We start from the raw sequence: 19307 nt of genomic DNA on the forward strand, positions 1-19307 counted from the left end.
AGCAGTTCCTCATACCATGGGCCAGAAACTTTCTGGGCTAAGACTGCCATTTAGCTCTGGGCAACCTTTTTAACTGCCATTTTGAAGATACTACAGCAGTAATTTGTGTTGTTTTATGATTTATAGCTAATTCAGAGTTTCTAGAGACTTTTTATTTCAGAACACCAAAGTCACACTTGAGAAAGATAGTATCTGGTGCCTCATGCCTCTCTCCTTTCCCCTTCTCTTCCAGTGAACGAGGGTGTGCAGAGTCCAGAACAGATGTCCCCCACCACACCCACTCAGTGGCCAGCATATTCAGCTGTGGGGGCTTTAACGTGGCATTTATGGGGAACATTTTATGCTGACCTGCTCAGCAAAGCAAGAAAAAGATTGAACTGATCAACTGACACTTAACTGGTACCTTCCATTTGTCATGTATGAGCTGTCATCCTGTGCTCGATGGACCCAGGGTGTCAAACTCAGTGTTCAGGGCAGTGGCGCCTCATTGTGACTTCCTATCCTTTATTATTATATCCATTTTGGTTGCAGGGCATATCAGCTTTTAGAAAAACGCGATGTTTACATGTATATGGGCCCTGAGTGTTAGGTTATACTTCCTAAAGTGCTGGTGTGACAAACTTGAAAATAAATGCATGAAATAGGAGTTTCTGTAGAACTGCGTCACATCGATTAATGTGATGAATGACAAAGCAAGGCAACATAAGAAAAATTGTTAAAAATAAAAAACTTCAGGCAGGGGCTTGAAGAGTTTAAATGAGTTTGATATTGTTCGAAATTCATCATTTCTCCCAGGTAGGCCCGTGATCCATCACTTGGCTGCATATCAAAATCATCTGAGAAGCATTTTTAAATTAGAATCTCAGGGCCCCATTGCAGAGGTGCTGAATTATAACCTTCAGGGGCGCAAGGACGTCTGTTTTTCCTAAACTCTCCAGGTAATGCTTACGCCGGTAGCCTGAGATATTTCAGGCCTGAACATGTGCATCCCGTGCTTTGAGGAACCATTAGACTGGTGTGAACCTCAGCAAAGAGTAGTCAAGAAAGGATCTTCAGGTTACTTCAGCACATGTCTCTCAGGGCATACTTTGTGCCACGCACTACGCTGAGCATTGAAGATGCAGAGCCACAGCCCTTACTGAGTTCGGTTGTTTAAACGATGCTACTACATTGCATTCTAGCACAGAGCGCTGTGATGGAGGCGCGAGCTCCTGCTATGAAGGCACAGAGGAGGGAGTGACCGTGCACTTCTTTACCTCCAAATCCCTTCCTGGCCTGGCTTCCATGGCCATAGGAGACCCTGCAGGTAGATGTTGACAGTTAAGATAGGCAATAGGCCCCAGTCAGCCCTCCATGGCCCTGGCCGGTTTTCAATGAAAGAAAGAACCCAGGAGTGTCCCTTTGTAAAGGTGGTAAGGGAACATCCTGTACTCTGTTCAGTCTAGTCTGTGCCAATCCTGGAAGTCCCCAGGCACAGCCTCAGAGTGCAGAGAACTTTCCTTCCGGACTGCAGTCTTTAATGCTCTTTTGTCACCTATTCCCAACTTCTCAGGTTTACCCTTTGCAGCTGGTATCTAAGGGTTCGCACATGTAGAGGAGGCCTCACCTCCTCACACTTAGAGGAGCTGTGGGCTTCACCTCTGAGCTGTAGGCCTCACCTCTGAGCTGTGCAGAGGCCTTTCACTAAGAGGCAAGAATCAGTCAAATCTGTTTTGACCCTGGCTCTTTTGCTCTGGGAGAAACTAGCCCCATCCTTCCTGACCTCCAGTTTGAGATTCTGGGTCATTCTCTCTGGCGTGCTGCAAAATGATCTTAGTCCAAGACAAGGGCCAGCCTGAGATTTGAGCCCATTTTGGTCATTTAATAGCCTTGCCCCAAAGGAAAAGGACAGGACACAGTGGGTGAAAAGCCTGTGATGTGGTGGTTCATTTTGTTTTGCTTCTTAGTTTTATAACCTACCTAGAAGTGGGGAGAAAGCTTGGTCTTATCCTCACCTCTCTTTACCTGAGACTCATGACTCACAGACCAGTGATGTTTGATCCTGACATTGTACAGATCGAGCTGTGTGTGTGTGCGTGTGTGTGTGTGTGCACGTGTGCACGCATGTGTGTTTAGTAATGTCCCTGTAGGCTATTCAAAATGCCATCTTGCCTGAATAGACTCAGTGAGAAATTCTTGGTGAAATGTAAATGTATGTGGGGCCTCATGATAATAAAGAGGAATAGAGTACTGGCCTGCGCCTCCAGCGAGCAGGCTGAAGTGCAGAGGCAGCCTCAGTGACCCGAGCGAGGGTGTGGATGCTGCTGGGATTGTGTCCTCTTCTCCTCTAACCATTCACCCTGGCGACTCTGGCCCTTTAGTAGACGTGGCTGTCAGGTTGTCGCTGTATAAAGGCTTTCTATAAGATACTGGCATCTTTAAAGCCACCATAGTGATGCTGACATAGTGATATGACTTATTTATAGAAATAAAGGAAGCTTGCCTGTTACTAAATAGGGTAGAATGCACAAATTGTGGAGGAGATATTCATAATTATCAGTGCTTTTGGGGGGCCCAAGTTTGTTGCTCTTGTTGTTGTTCTGTCTGTCTGTCTGTCTGTCTGTCTGTCTAACTGTCTGTCTCTCTGTCTGTTTTATGGAAGTATTCAGAAGGCCAGGCCTGAGAATTGTAGCAGGGTGGGAGGGGGAGAGAAGGGACTGAAGGGGAAGAAAGGCAGGGACTCTATCAGACTAAAGACAGGCCTGTGGGGGAGAGCCCAGCCCACGTGAAATGAGTGGCTCATTCTGTCACCGCCCACGCTGCAAAGAGACCTGAGTGACCCGGAAGATGCCTCAGGCACGCTGGCAGCCAGCGGATGCACTGCTGCTTCGAAGGCACAGCACTGCAGCGCTGGCGGGCTGTGTCATTGAAGCCATGCAGCACGCAGTGCTTAGGAGCTACATACATGAGAGACAAGAACTGAAGGTTAAAGGCAACACAAACAGCATTATTGTGTGAGTGCCACTCATCTAAATATGTTCAAGTGGCCACCAGTCAGGTCTCCTCAGTTCTGTGGCTGTCATCCTGTTTGGAATAAAAACTAGTTATTGCACTCCTGAGTGTAGCTACTGTCAAGGCTGATTCTATTTCTAAAGAAAGAAAAATCAGTAGCCAGTGATCTGAGATCTTTTTAAGGAGTTCAGTTTTTGCTTGGACAATATAACTTGGTAACATTTAGAGAGTTCAAAACGTTAGTTTCCAGAGGGGAATTCACTGTCTGGGAGACCGGGTGAGGGAGAGAGAGTGAAAGAGGAGAAAACTCCGCCATCATCAGAGGAGTTTGGTTCGTGTCTGTTTCTCATGGCTGAGCCTCCTATCTGCCCCTGACCTTTGAATTGGCTCCTAGGGATCCTACTCATTTTAGTCCTTGAACATCAAAGTCCTTGAACACAATGGGATCATGGGGGATTCTCCTCAAGTTTCTGTCGTTGATTTTGCAGACAGGGTTCCAAGGCTCCCCTGCTTAGTGGGTAAAACTAATTGAGTTTGTAAAGGACAGTTGGGGTTGGGTTGATGGAGGGAAAGGTTCTTCATGAAGAACAAAAGAACTTAGTAATGGTTGCTTAAATAAAAATCCTACCACAAAAACAAAATCCGAACAAAACTGTAAAGACTATGTTAAGGATATCATTTTATATTGAACTTTTATGACTTACTATGAGCAGTTCTTTAGGGCTATAGCATTATTCTGGGCAAGAAGGGAGCATAGTTAGCACATGGAGAAGGTCCATCAAAAATATGAAGAGAGTGTAAAGAGCCTCTGGGACAACTTCAAGTGTACCAACGTTCACATTATGGGGATACCAGAAGAAGAGAGAGAAAAATATTGAAAACCTATTTGAAGAAAAAATGACAAAAAACTTACCCTACCTGGTGAAAGAAACAGACTTACAAGTCTAAGAAGTGCAGAGAGTCCCAAACAAGAGGAATCCAAGGAAGCCATCACCAAGACACATCATAATTAAAATGCCAAGAGTTAACGACAAAAAGAGAATCTTAAAAGCAGCAAGAGAAAAGAAGTCAGTTAGCTACAAGGGAGTGCCCATATGACTGTCAGCTGATTTATCAACAAAAACTTTGCAGACCAGAAGGGAGTGGCAAGAAATATTCAAGGTGATGAATAGCAAAGACCTACAACCAAGATTACTCTACCCAGCAAAGCTATCATTTAGAATTGAAGGTCAATAAAGAGCTTCACAGACAAGAAAAAGCTAAAGGAGTTCATCACCACCAAACCAGGATTATATGAAATGCTGAAGCCTCTGGTTTGATCCCTCTTGGTGGTCGCCACAGATGCTGAGCAGGGCTGGCAGGAGGGAAGGACTGCAGGTGGGCATGGAGGCCATGGTCCTTGGTGGTGAGGGGAGGAGCTAGAGAGGACTCAGTGCAGAGACAAAGATGGGGCTACACAGGGATAAGAGTGTAGCCTGAAACCTGTTTCCACCCTCTAGTCTGAATCACTATATAGTGTCTCTTTCTACTTGTGTGCTTGTCTCCCGGTTCATTCAGCACAAAATCAACCCCTTTTTCATGAAAGTTGACTTTAATTCAGACCAACTTTAAGTAATACATAGTTAAGATCAAGGACTAAGGGGCTGGATCTGCCTGGGTTCAAATCTTGACCTTGGGCTTGTTACTTAATCCTTCGGATCCTTAGTTTCTTCATTTGTCAAATAGGATAATAATAGCATCTATCTTGTAGGATTGTTATGAGGACTATATGAATTAAATGAAGTGCTTAGTGGTGATCAGCACATTATATATATATATACACACATGTATATTTAGCTGTATATACATATATGTCTTTGTTTGAGCGTGTGGATTTTTCACTTGAGAGAAACCAAATTTAACAATTCTTTGCACTGGTTGTTTGAGAGATTATAAGCCTTTGTATCTTCTATAGCCCAGATGTGCTTAAAGCTATGAATACGTAAGGACATTTTTGAAAGACACGGGCAGGATCTAAAATTCTCAGGATGAAGTTGCATGCTAGCATTCTCTAAATTCTTATTTTCTGGGTGTAAAGAATACAACATCTGCAAACAACAGCTGGACAAATATTGAAAGATATAATTCCAGCTTCTTGCCATGTTGGCAAAAGCTGTTGGGAAGGAGGAGAGCCATTTGCCTTGTATCAGTACCTTTTTATGGCGGGAAGGAAAGAAGTTCGATGAGTCATCAGCAAGGTTTCAGGAGAGCAGACCTAGGAAAACATCGTCAGGACGACCTGAAGCAATGGGACAGAATGCAGCAGTTTGCTAAGAAGACCTGTGTTATCAAAGCAGATTGGTAGATTTTACGTCGTTTATCTGGGAAAACGTTGGCTGAGGTCCTAACATCTATTTGCGTCCTTGCCCTGCATTTTGGCCTGCATCTGGGCCTGCCAGGAAAGGAAACAGGAAGAGCAGTCTGAAAAGGCAGCAGGGAACCTGAGGAGATTGTTCGAAATGCCCCTGGCCTTTGGAAGCCCCGGACACTGTAATCGGCTTGGGTCGGGACTAGCAGAGCACCGGCCCTTTGTCTGGCTTCCTCGCTGTGTTTAATAGAGCTTGTCTCTCCCTCTGATCACTCTTGCTTTTTGCGGGACAGAGGTGAGACTAGGGCAGACAGGTGAGAGAAAACAGTTGGTGAAATAGCTACTGGAGACACACAAAGAAAATGAGACACCAATCACGAAGAGGCCTCAGGTCCGGGGGCAGCGTGTGGGGCGAACCCCGTGGCTCCCAAACGTTGTAGTAGGGACTGTAGGCTCTGCTCCTGGCATGTCCCATCTGTATAGTGAAGGAGCGAGAAGCTATCCCTCAGGCCCTCTCCAGCTCCAACTGTCATTAATAATGGGTCTACAATCCTGGCCAGGAATGGAATGTGGTAGAAGACTGAGAAGTCATGGTGCAACTAGACCACATTACCACCTCCTGGCACACACGCATGCACTCAGCTAAGTGCTCCCCAGTGGGAGGGGCTGTGGAACATTCCTGCTTTCACCCCTTGGGGACTGTATGAGACTGGGCTAATGCCCACTCAAGAAGGATCTCACCCCTGGCCTGGAATCTGCCCCTTTGGGCCTCTATTGGGATCCCTCTTTCTGCTGCTTTGAGAAAATAATTACAATATATTCGCCAATGCATCTCCTTCTTTAAGATCCTCCATTAAAACAAGTAAACCAGCAAGCTCCTTCCATCAGCAGTAGGCCAGCTCCTCCCGGTGTCTGACTTGTGGATGGGGTGTGGAGCTTGATTGGGTCATGACCCTGCTCACTGTCCCTTTGAATCATTTCTTCTGACTGCCCGTGAAAGATGCTCCGTTCTTGGGGATGGAGACTGGCGAAGGGAGTAAGGACCTATTACTTCCGAGCAGATTAAAACAACATGGAGATCTTGCTGCCCTATAACCAGGAGCACAGGACATGTATGATGGGCCAATAGTCCAGGCTTCTAGCTTCTGGGTGATGTGTGGGGACAACAACTGGGGTTTGAAACCACTGAATTCTCTATAAAACTAAACCATCTGATCAGAACTAATGAAACACACTTTGACCCAGGGACTCGGTAGCTGGAGCTGTTATCTGCCTTGTCTCTGCATTCTGATCTGAAGCCGGGACTATGGAACAGAGTCAGTACCCACCTATTCCTGATGCCCAGCAGCTTGTATAATGTATTACTCTAAGAAGTAGGGCCTCCTGCTTCTGGCAAGTTGGTTTCTGTTGCTTGGCTATCGGAATTCTGTAGGCTAGACTATTTAGGGTGATGGAATATCAGATTAATCACCTGGCCGCAGTTGTGCAGGGTGGCTCAATACTTTTTCTGCCTTACTGTATCATAATGCCAATTATAGTATCACATGGAATAGAAAGCTGGAGAATTCTGAAGCCATATTCAACTTCTCCGTACCTCCCCCATCACTCTGTTTGGAAGAGTCGCATGTTTTGAGGAGGATACAGAGAAGTTTCACCAGCACTCCTTCCTGCATCACTTTTGTAATGAAACACTGCCCAGTTTGGGTGGCTTTGTTAAAATGATGACTGCGTGGTAGATGAGCCCAGCATCTCATTCAAGTGAATTTGATTTAGCAGTGTCTGCATAGGGCCTGCAGCTTGTCTGTATGGTTGGTCTTGATCTAATGGCAGATGAATGAACCCACCAACACCATCAGGAGTCCTCTTCCTTCCTCCTCAGTCTTAAATTTTTCACTCACACATCTGCTGTGTGCTGGTGTGGAATGACCGTCGCTTTCGTGACGGCTTTCTGCACTCTCTAGGCTGGCAGGCGTGTCAGGAAACCAGGGGCCGAGGATCCTGTGGGGACTTCACACAGAGGGTCTCCCAAGGCTTTGGTTATAAGCTTATCTCCATTGGCTTGGAAACCCCAGCTAGATTGCCTGGGGCTATTTAGATTTACATGGAAATTAGGTAGAATTCTCAGCATTTAGAGAGATGGGGCCCTAGCTAGGCTGACCACAGGATTGGCGGACCTAAGTATGACTTCTAGATGATATTAGTTGCTGCTATGAGCCAGCTTTAAGCAATGAGGATGCTTCCATTGGCAATTAGAATATGTTCTGCCATTATGATGCTATTATATAGAACCTGAAGCCCAAATCTGTAAAAACACACATTTCATAATTTCTTTGCAATGACATCCAACTTTTGGGTTAATATTTTTTTCTTTCATATATGTATATCTTTTTATTGATTTTATAGAGGAAGGGAGAGGGAGAGAGAGATAAAAACATCAATGATAAGAGAGAATCATTGATCAATTGTCTCCTACATGCCCCACGCTGGGGATCGTGCCCACAAACCAAGCATGTGCCCTGACCTGGAATCAAACTGTGACCTCCTGGTTCATAGGTCAGTGCTCAACCCCTGAGCCACACTGGCTGGGCTTGGGTTAATATTTGAAAGTAAAACTGTCTTTTTCTTCTTCTTCCCAAGTGCTGTCAACAGTAGCTCAACCTAGAATTGTAGGACTCACATGTCCAGTCTAGATGAGGGCCCTTCATCATCCCTGATAGTTCATTTGTTTTTCTCTCCAAAAATGAGACCAATTTACCTATGTCCAGCTGTATCTTGAAACAATAGCAATCTGACAAGTTGCCTTATTCTGTGTACACATACACACACACACACACACACACACATGCACTCTTATCTAGGCTCTCAATGATTGTGTCCATATGTACACACAAATATAAATAGACACACACACACCATAGGTTTCTGCTATCTCATTCTCATTACAAGCATTATTGAGGATTTTGTTTGTGATGTGTGTGTGTGTAAGTTCAAAGTACTATCATACATGCACTGTCATTTAAAAAACAACCAACACAGTTGACCTTGTACTTGGCACTTTATATACATTGCTTTACTAAATCATCTCAGCATCCCTGAGATCAGCAAGGTTGTTATGCTCATTTACAGATGTGGAAAACAGGCGCTGAGAGTCTCCTGAGAACTCAGTGTTACTAAGCATCAGAGCTGGAAAGTGGAACCAGGCCTCTCTGACTCCAGATTCTGACTCTTAATCAGGACTCATTCTGACTTTTAATTCTCCTGACAATCCAACCACAAGAATTCAGTTTGATTATAATCCACATTTACAGATGAAAAAACTGAAACCAAAGTGAAGTGACTTGCCTAGGGTACCCACATTGTTTATTGGCTTTGAATTCAGTCATCTTTTCTTTTTAATATGTTCGTATTGATTTCAGATAGAGGAAAAGAGAGGGATAGAAACATCAATGATTAGAGAGAATCATTGATCGGCTACCTCCTGCACACCCACTACTGGGCATTGAACCTGCAACCCAGGCATGTGCCCTGACCTGGAATTGAACCGTACCTACTTGTTCAAGCAATGAACCACACCGGCCAGGCAAATATAGTCATCTTTCATAGCAATAAAGTTCTGACTGGCAGGTAAAATATCTCAAATTAATGAAGAGTGAAATCAGGCCACCTGACCCCCAATTGGATCATTAGGAAAGGTTACTACTTTATTTTAAACCATAAAGAGAAACATGCTTCCCTCAAAAGTATTAACCATATAATTTCTTTGGGAAGGATTGTTTATATAGGTTTATTAAGACCGATAATGCAGCCTGGCTGGTGTGGTTCAGTTGGTTGGGTGTCATCCCATGCACTGAGAGGTCGCTGGTTCGATTCCAGGTCAGGACACATGCCTGGGTTGTAGGGTCGATCCCTGGTCCGTGTGAGTTCGGGAGGCAACTGAGCGATATTTCTCTCTCACATCGATGTTTCTCTTTCTCTCCCTCTCTCTTCCCCTCACTCTAAAAATCAATTTTTTTAAAAAAATCGTTTAAAAAAGAATACACAACTGTAAAATGTTTACTATGTGCCAGACCTTATTCTAAGTGCTTCTCATATGTTAATTCACTTCATCTTTCCAACAGCCCTATGAGATGGGTTCTGTTTTCCCTATTTTGCAGATAAGAAAACAGAAGCACCAGAGAGTAAATAACTTGGCCAAGATCACACAGCTAGTAAGTGGCAGAGCTGAGATTCAAGCTCACAGTCTGGCCCAGAGTTTTGGCCTTAATCACCCTGCAGAACTGCCTGGGCAGTTTTAGTTTTACTTTCATTGGGTTTGGCTGCTTTAGCAGTGAAGTTGCCCTTTTTCCCTTGAGCAGTTTGCTGCCAATGAGAGCAAACTGTTGCAGGCAAGTGGGGCTGCCTCAGTCATGACCCTCCTGGTTCAGACACCTGCCTTTCCCAAATGAAAGAGACGTTAACATTCAGTTTACTTCATTAAAGTGGTTAAGTGACATTTAAGGCTCACTTTTTAGAATAATAGCTCACAAAATAAAAGTATAGAGACACTTGGATGCCTTTTTCAGAAACCCTTAGCCATTACTAAATAGGTTCTAGAATACCCTCCCTCCCGCCCCCGCAATCTGCTGCATAGCCACTGATCAGATTAATCCTCTAGTTAGCCCGTCTCTGGCATTGTGGCCCGGCCTCTTCCTCACATGTGCCTGCCTTGCCCTGGGCCCACAGCACAGCTGCTCTCTGTCTCCCTCAGCAACCAGTGCTTTTATAGCCATTTAACAGAAAGTCTTTTCAATTAGCTGACAGAGACCTGGGTTCACTTTCTGCGCTCAGTTCCCACCCCCGCAAGCACATTAGAACCTAAAAAAGGACACCAGTACAATAAACTGCCGCAAGAAGTTGCTGGCTCCAGTGAAATCTATGAACCCCTTTCTGAAATCAGAATGATTTTTTCCTGTCGCTTTGCCTTTGTAAGATTCGCACTCATCCTGCTAAGTGCCTTAGCGTCGTTTATGAACTGAAGCAGAAACTCCCTTTTCTTTAGCAACTAAAACTCTATAGCTAGCTTCTACTACGGAGGTTGGAAGTTAAAAAACTTCTCTCTACGCCTGAAGCTGTTTCCTAATAAACAAGTCAGCATATCTTTCAGAATATAGTATCATTTAAAAAACACACACATTTAAACAGAAAATAACATTTGAAAACATAAAGATCTCCCACAGGGTTATTTTACTTTCTAAATGAGACAAGGAAAGGGGGATCATTTCAACCTCAGGAGAATCTTTTTTCTGTCTGTTCACGGGGATAAAATGGCTGAGCCTTTCCTCTCCATTCAGCCTGGGTTTGATTCTTGACTCCTCCGTTACAATTAATTCTGGCTCTGAACCCCCCTTCCCACCTGTAAAAGGAAGGTTATAATGCTAGGATTATCGGTGAGCAAGGAGGCCAGCTACAGTTAACCATGGTAGAAATGATGACAGCAACTTGATTGTAAGATTTCTGGGCACTCTGCTCTTTCTAGCCCATAATTTGGGAAGAGAGAAAATAGTAACTAATAGAAAAGGAGCCTATTGGGCAGCCAACAGAAGGTTAGCGATAGCTGTGCAGGGTGGGGGAGAGCTAGCCTTAGAATTAAATGACTTTTAATCTTGACTTTACTACTCATTACCGGAGTTACCCTGGACAAGTCATTTCATTTCTCTGAGCTTTAATTTCCTCTTCTGTAGAAAGAAAACAATATCGGTCTTTTTATACCTCAGATCTATTGTGCGCATCCGATTAAATAAGGAAGGGTCTTTGATAAACCAGAGAGTGTGAAGCGGCTGCAGGAAGATGGGCCCAACACCAAGGTTTATCAAATGTATCTTTGGATGCATCCAAGATGAAGTGGACAACATGCACTGTTAATGCAAAGTAGGAGATGAGATCTTTTTCTGGGAGAAATGTTTGCATAAGTTTCTTTAACGTAAGAGTTACGCCTGGTTAGAAAATTTCATTCATATATGCAACTAGAGAAAGGCACAAGTTAAGATTTTTTATTGGAAACAATGAAAGAACTAATAGAAGAAGGAAGTGGAGGGGAGTTTGCAGGTTGGAGCAGGAGTTCCACTTACCATCGTTAAACCTAACCATTCGCGGTGGCATCTGCGGAAAAAGAACCGGCATGTGGGGCAGCGGAACGCATCCAGGCGCTGGTGGCCAGAGTCCGGGCTTCCTCTGGCCCAGCTGGCACTGCTTGGAACGGGGAATCTCACTGCCTTTTCCATGAGTGCAAAGGGTCAGGACTCTAAGTGGATCTCTCTCCTTTAAAAATGACTGTGACGATAAATGTGTGCATGGGATCTGCTGAAGTAGGAATTCCTTTGAAATTCTTGTTTCTCATTTCCCACCACGGCCCAGAGGTAGACACCAGCCACATTTGAGTAAGAAACCCTTCAGCCTTGCCATGTTCTCCGGCCCCTTGAGAGTCATGTTCTGTTTGGAAAGAGCTGAGAAAATGAAGGCTGTTTTTTCACTTGGCGTAAGAATATCCTTCTCAGAGCAGCAAAGGTTCTGTGAGAGTAACGGGATCCAGATGTGAGAGCTGGCTGCTGGCGCTCGGCATGTGGGCCGTGAACTCTGTGGGCAGAAGCAGCCTCCAAGGCCTTAGCGAGTGCCCGGGGCTCCAGGAACGGCCAGCACCCAGGTGGCGGATGGCCTGCGCACAGGTCTGGGCTTCGAGGGCCCCTTCTACCTTGGAATTTGAGCCGCAGAAGGGCACAGAAAAGGTCCTGCTTGCCCTTAAGGTGGATGGCACTGTGCTGTCACTGGCTCTGTAAGACCACGTGCTCCCCAAAGCACTGTGGGCCCTGTCAGTTCTGGACTCGCTCTGGTCTATTGGGAGGTGGTGAGTTGGGGGACCAGGTTGCTTGTTAACTGGAATGGAAACAGTTTACTCTCTACTTGCAGAGGCAGCATTGCATAGTAGAAAGAACACTTAGCTGGAAGCCGCATGGCCTGGGCTCTGGGGCCACCCTGGCCCTACCTAGAAATGACCTTCAGGAAGTCACTCTACCTCGCTTTTCTCATCCAGAAAATGAGGAGGCAGGACATGGTGATGGTTGAGACTCCTTCCGGCTCCCTCTCCCTCAGTGTAGAATTGAGTGGCACCTGACTTCACAGGGAGAAGCGTGGTGGGAGAAGCAGCCCAGCCAGTCACACTGGTGCCGTGGCTGCAGTGTCCCTCATCTGACACTGTTCCATTGCACCTCTGTGTGCTGTGGGCAGCATGCAGGGAAGGGATGCGAAGACTGCATTCTCTCAGGAAGAATTCAGTCCTGAGCCCCAAATGAGTAATCAGCAGCTAACCAAGTGAGGGAGAGACCAGCTGCCCCTCCATCGCTGTCATATTTCTTCCAAACCAGTATTTGCAGTCTTTGAGCCCCCGCCTCTTATCCTCACAGTGGAGTGTTCAGCATCCTCTCCCAGCGGGACCCCGTGCCTGACTCCTCCCCTTACCCTGGCTCTTTCGCTTTTCGGTCTCTGTCTCCTCCAAGCCATCCTTCTCTGCTGCCCCTGCTGGGTTTTGCCATGGTCTGCTTTGTCTGTTGGAAGGAGGTTAGGAAAGCCTTGCCCCTAATAGCTGAGATGCCCCCCATCTCAGCCCCCACTCAGGCCCTTTGATTCCTCCATTCTGCTGAGCACAACTGTGGTCCCTTCATCAAATGCGGGCAGACGGAGACCTGCAGCAGCTCTGCCTGCAAGTCCCTCACCATGGCAACCAGCATTCCCACCTCCACTGTGCAGGCAAAATGGCTGTTCTGAGGAAGGGCTTACAGAGTCTTCATTACCCGGCCTGTTTCGTCCAAGCCCCTCCTTCGCACGGGCTTTACGAAGCTACATGCGTGGAACCAAACGTCTGTGGGCCTTCAGATTTACTAAGAGGAACGGAGGCAGAAGGAAGCTGAATCCAAATGAACAGAAACATTTCTTTTCTGCCCTAAAACTGTATTTTCATGGATACAGTTATCTGTCCTGAACAGATAAACAAGGAGCTGAATGAGTACAGGAATCTGAGATCCAGTGCAATGTATTTTGTCTTCTCGGTGGAGTGCAATGACAGAGCACGTGGCTATGCAAATAAAAATTCAGGTCAAGCAGTCAAGGTACTCGGGGAACTTCCCAGGGCACGGCGCCAGCATTGCCGAAGGGGGTCTGCCTCATTGGGGTGGGATGTTTGATGCTGGCTCCTGTTATGGAAAGAGATGCACTGGTCCTAGAGTCATGAGGAAGGTGAGCATTGGCAAATCCATCTGCACCACCCCGTGGGGTCCTTCTCCATAGTCGTTAGGCATGGCAGCGTGACACGTTGGCAGGAGACCCCTGTGCCGAGTTCTGGAGCAGCAGGCTTCCCTCTCACACAGCCCTGGTTTCCAAAAGTAGCTGTCGAGCAGCTGTGTCCATGACTCTCAGAAGTGCTGCTGGTTGGAGTAGGACCGCAGCCTTCTCAGGGGCCCGAAACACTTAGTGTGGAGGTCAGCCCAGCCCTCCCCGGGCACCGGCACTAGGAGGCAGAGGCAGCAGTGCCACAGCAAGTGGTCTGACCATGTCCACTCCTGGAATCGACATGAGGACCCATGGAATCTGTGACGGTGACCGGTTCTTAAAACCCAAACAACCACCGCCCCCTGCTCTAAACATGAGTGGGGACACGCCCGTTTTGAATGAAAGCTCTCGGTTTTATTCTTAGGAATGTGAATGTGTGTTTAACTGGACTTCGTCTTTTTCAGTTTCTCTGCAGGTGGATATTGTTCCCAGCCAGGGGGAAATCAGCGTTGGAGAATCCAAATTCTTCTTATGCCAAGGCAAGTGCCCGGGGCCCACTGCATGCAGGGCAGCCTCCCAGCAGACAAACAGCCACGGGCTGTGTGCTGGCTGATCGCACCGCACCCAGAATTCTTGGTTTTGCTTTGCTGCAGGGTCAACAGTGTGACTTGGGAGCCAAGGAGGCTCTCGGGCCCTCTCCCTCCCCTCTCAAAGGGCAGCCCCAGCACAGGGAACTGTATCTGGACTTGCACTTGGTGGTGGAGCACTAGGGATGTTCCTGGGAGAGTCAGCACAACTCCCAGAAGAGGGAGTCCGCTCTGAGCCCCCACTCAGTACACCTCCAGAGCTCGTAACTGACAGCAGAGGAAGAAATGGTGCCTCAGTGAGTCAGTGTGAGGCTTATTTCTCAGAATCCCCAGAACAGGAAAGCCCAAGCGCAAAACTTGCTGAAAGGAAATGGAGCACTGGTATCTCTTCTGCAGTGCGGACACGTGTCCCGGGTTTCCAGGTCTACTGTGAATTCAATATTCTGTCCCATTGCCCCCACCAGAGCTCTAGGATGGTCAGAGCCGGTGTCCTTGTTTTCTCTTTAGAAATTATGCCCCGTTTCCACAGCTCAGATAATTACCAGGAGCTGTCCTGTGCAGGATCAGGCTTCGGATTAACTTTGGATTTTCTGTAAGTGACATGACTGGGATTTGGAAAGTGGGGGAACCAGGGAAGAGCTGAGCTAGGTGTGAACTGTGACATTTAATGAGCCACTTTCAGCAGGAGGGGCCTTGAAATGCTATCCTGATTTGTGGTGGGTGAGGTGCCTGTGGATGTGTTCACTCCAGCTTCACCTTCGTTTTGGCAATTTACATGATCTGGGGATGCAGCCTGGAGCCCACAGCACATCTTGCAAATAGTGATATTTATTGAAAACATAATGGGCCCTGAGAGGAAGGCTGCTTCATTTCCATACCAAGCATCTGTGCGGGGATGGTGGTGTGGGCTGGGGAGGCGTGTGCAGAGACTGGGTGGAGCCACGTGGCCGGGTCCAGAGCCCTGGTCCAGCTCAGTGTCTGGGACAGCGGAGCAGCAATGTCTGCCCCTCCGCGGTGCCTGGGGAAAGGACATTCATCTGATTCTAGCTGTCTTCCCCTCAGCATTGAAGGAGATGAATTTGTCTGTCTGTGGCAGGACTGCTGGAATGCCGGTCATGCCAGTTCGTGCAGGCAGATGCTAGAATAAAAGTAGTTGGGGTCCACACTCCTAGGCTGACCAGTGTCTCATCTTCCACTCAAGAGACCACAATCTGAGCCTTTGAACACAAACTGATCACTTTGCTCAAACCAGCTAGTTCCTCAATCCCAGCTCCTAGATATGCTGACTCCCTTTGCCCCTGCCTCATTCGTGAGGCTATAAACTCCTAGCTGGGTGCTCTGCACACAGTAGGTCCTCAGCAAATATCTCCTCTCTTCCCTCACTAAGGATAGGACTGCTATGAGATACTGGCACAAGTACTTATTGAGTCCCTTCCAAATACCGTAAGTGGTGTTATGTAATCACAGTTCAACACAGAAGCCAGAGTGACACTCTACGGAAATGGTCATGCTCCCCAGTCATCACACCCAATGGTCTCATATGGTAGCTCTTACTGAGTACCACTGATCCCGGAGGGGACTTTGTCTTTTTAACTTGTGTGGTTCTAAAATAATCTCTTCCTCTTCAGTGGCAGGGGATGCCAAAGATAAAGACATCTCCTGGTTCTCCCCCAACGGAGAAAAGCTCACCCCGAACCAGCAGCGGATCTCAGTGGTATGGAATGACGACTCTTCTTCCACCCTCACCATCTACAATGCTGACATTGACGATGCCGGCATTTACAAGTGTGTGGTCACTGGCGAGGACGGCAGTGAGTCAGAGGCCACAGTCAACGTGAAGATCTTCCGTAAGAGCCTCCTCCTCCTCCTATATTTGTCCTCATCTTTAGCCAGGAAGATACATGGGCAGCAGGCAGAGTGGGATGGCAATAAAGGACCTGCTGAGGGCTTGACATGGCTTCTTCCTTTCTTTCCTCACCCTAGTCTTTTCTGAATTGTACTAAGAGCTCCAATATGCTCTTAAATGATCCTGACCCAACTCAGAACTCACAACGCAGGTTCATGCTGGTCACAGCTATCTCCCACTGACCTCCAACTCTAAATTCAAACTACACAGTTCCCAGAGAACTATTATGGGTGCCCCATCCCTTCCCCAAGTGTTGACTAACTGTTGTACAATTCAGGGTCCCCTCTTATTTCACTCTCCCATGCTGGTAATGGAGTCAAAAAGCTCAGTGGAGGGTTAGGGGGATATTTTTATTTGAACTCTCTGTGCCACTCAGAACAGGCAGCTCCAATTGCTACTTGGTCTGATGGTGGCCTCTCATCACCTTGTAATCATGCGTCTGTCCCATTGGCCAGTGTAATGGTGAGTGACAACTAATAGAACAGTATGGATTGTCATGGTATTTATTGCCATTATTGCTTTTCTTCTGTTCTATTCTTTAAAATTCTCTCTGCTATAGTAAAGTTGAAGCTGGGGTACCACACAGAGTGGGAGACAAAGAAAGGATTGATAACTCCTGCTATTCATTGTAGAATAGGTGTTCTACCAGTTCATTCTACTTATGCACTGTGTCTCAGTGGCACTATTCCACATGGCAAGGGACCCTGGTAAAGACCTTCCTTTCCCTCCATAGATGTTTCATACACAAAGTGTGATAAATTTAGCACTCAGTGATAGACATTGATTGCCAGACTTCCACAACATATTCCCCTACTTGTGCCAGCCACTCTACCTGGCACCTTCGACCAAGTACTGGGTGAAACCCTGTCTATACTACTGCATATATGTCTTGGGAGTTGCCTGCAACTGGAATCCAGGCAGTATGGCTCCAGTGGAAAGGCATCTATGAGGGAAAACCGGCTATTTTCCCTCACTCTTCTCTTGTTTGTTTTCCAGAAAAGCTCATGTTCAAGAATGCACCAACTCCCCAGGAGTTCAGAGAGGGGGAAGATGCAGTGATCGTGTGTGATGTGGTCAGCTCTCTACCCCCAACCATCATCTGGAAACACAAAGGTCGAGATGTCATCCTGAAAAAAGATGGTGAGACCTGAATTCCCTGGCAGTTGCCTTACCCCTGGGCCACCAAGTCCCCTAGGGTTCCACCTCTGCAGGCCTGTGAGACATTTTGACCCATACTCCAATGTCCCTCCCAGAACCACATGCAGTTTAGGTCCTAAATGGATATATATATATATATATATATATCTGTGGCTTGTATGTTCAGGGACTTTCTCCAAAGAAAGAGACAAGTTTACAGTAGACATTTGCTCTTGGCTCTATGTCAGAGCCAGGGACACATTTTCTTATTTCAGCGTAAAGCTCCACCCCATAAGACTGAAGCTAGGGAAAGGGAAAGGCTCAGCGACCTCCCTACAGACACAAGTTCTCTAACTGATCCTTGGACGAACCTGCCTCTTGTCTCTTCTAGTCCGATTCATAGTCCTGTCCAACAACTACCTGCAGATTCGGAACATCAAGAAAACAGATGAGGGTACTTACCGATGTGAGGGCAGGATCCTGGCACGGGGGGAGATCAACTTCAAGGACATTCAGGTCATTGTGAATGGTGAGGAGATCCGTTCTTCCTACTATCTCCATTGCTACAACCTTGGTCCCCAATATCATTCTCTTCAACCTCCTCTTTGGTGTATAAAATGTAGACTCATTCAATCTCAGCTGAATCCCCCTACTTCCTATTGCCTCCCACTTTGTTCTTCCTAAAAAACAATATATATACTTGCCTTCTGGGTTTCCCTCAGCTATGGGGCCTATTAGTGCAGTTTTTTAATGTCCTTCATTGTCTTGAACCACTGGAAACTTTCCCCATGCTTACTAATACATTCTGATTCAGCCTTCATTGTCTTTGATGCTACCGTAATTGTGAAATTAGTCCCCTGGTTCAGTGTGCAATGAAAATATTATAATCAATTCAGGCCTCAGAACAGTCAGAATCATGGCCCACGGGCTTATTAATCTTAATTTGCAATGTCAAATAAACACACCAGTGGAATCGATCTGACATTTACAAGATGTCTACAGGAAATTATAATGTCAGTATTAAGAAAATAAGCATATCATGGTCAGATTGTTTTGGCTATTGATATATACTTTTGCTAAACCCTCCCCCTTCATTCCTTTGGTAAAACTGTTGGTGCACAGGGCTGTTTATGACATTTCCAGAGAAATGTCACTCTGGTGCACTGGTGCATTTCAAATCGGCATTAACCATTTAATCACCGGGATAAGGAGTTTCAACATTTTCCAGCATGAAGAATCCCATTTTGAACATCAAGTTCCCTAGCCATGGTAGTTGTAAGTTGAATATGCACTGATTGAAAAAATATATAATAATAAATAGCTGCTATGAATTGAATGCCATTTTAAAATGAATAAAATGCATTAATATAGCTTCAGGAGCTATATTACTAAAATACAGCATTGTACCAGAGTGAGCAAAAGTAGATTAATAATAATAAATATAGTCATTAATAAATAAATAATAATAATACACCTGTAATCCTACTTTTGCCCACACCTGTATATTGTTATAAAACACTAGTGCATTTTGGGGTGAGTTATTTATTCCGTTTACAATAATTATTTAGTATGTGCCTGAATTGAGATACCTTACACTAACTCTGCAACTGCCCAGGACTCTTGACCCCCAGGTGTGACCCTTGACCTAGAGTTCCCTAGAAGTGCCGCTTCTCCAGGCCACTGGATTCTTCCAACCACCCCTGACAGCCCTTCTTTCCTTCAGTACCGCCCACCGTCCAGGCCAGACAAAGCATCGTGAATGCCACCGCCAACCTCGGCCAGTCCGTCACCCTGGTGTGTGACGCTGAAGGCTTCCCGGAGCCCACCATGAGCTGGACAAAGTAAGACCCAGCTCCTGCATTGGATCAGGGACTAGTGAAGAAGGGGCCAGCACAGGGCCTGATCCGGGTTGGCATTGCCATGGAGCAGGGACAGACTGCCTGGGGATGTCACCCACTCTGGGTGCAGAATGCACTCCCCTACACGGTTCTCCTGCCTTGTGCATCGGATTCCTCCTGCATCCTCAGTCTGCGGGTAGAGA

The 19307-nt window shown here is 46.3% G+C and overlaps 1 protein-coding gene across 7 annotated transcripts in view; it reads left to right on the forward strand.

The window, feature by feature from the left end:
- The window catches only part of NCAM1 (neural cell adhesion molecule 1), a 326142-nt gene that overhangs the window by 248757 nt on the left and 58078 nt on the right, over positions 1-19307 (forward strand). For all 7 annotated transcript variants that reach the window (XM_059707903.1, XM_059707904.1, XM_059707905.1 and 4 more), the window contains exons 2-6: positions 14101-14175; positions 15852-16070; positions 17126-17269; positions 17658-17795; positions 18990-19107. In XM_059707903.1, coding sequence (XP_059563886.1) covers positions 14101-14175; positions 15852-16070; positions 17126-17269; positions 17658-17795; positions 18990-19107 — 694 coding nt within the window. The remainder of the gene's footprint in view (positions 1-14100; positions 14176-15851; positions 16071-17125; positions 17270-17657; positions 17796-18989; positions 19108-19307) is intronic.

The sequence above is a fragment of the Myotis daubentonii genome, chromosome 9, assembly GCF_963259705.1.
Source record: "Myotis daubentonii chromosome 9, mMyoDau2.1, whole genome shotgun sequence".
In the NCBI taxonomy this organism is placed as follows: domain Eukaryota; kingdom Metazoa; phylum Chordata; class Mammalia; order Chiroptera; family Vespertilionidae; genus Myotis; species Myotis daubentonii.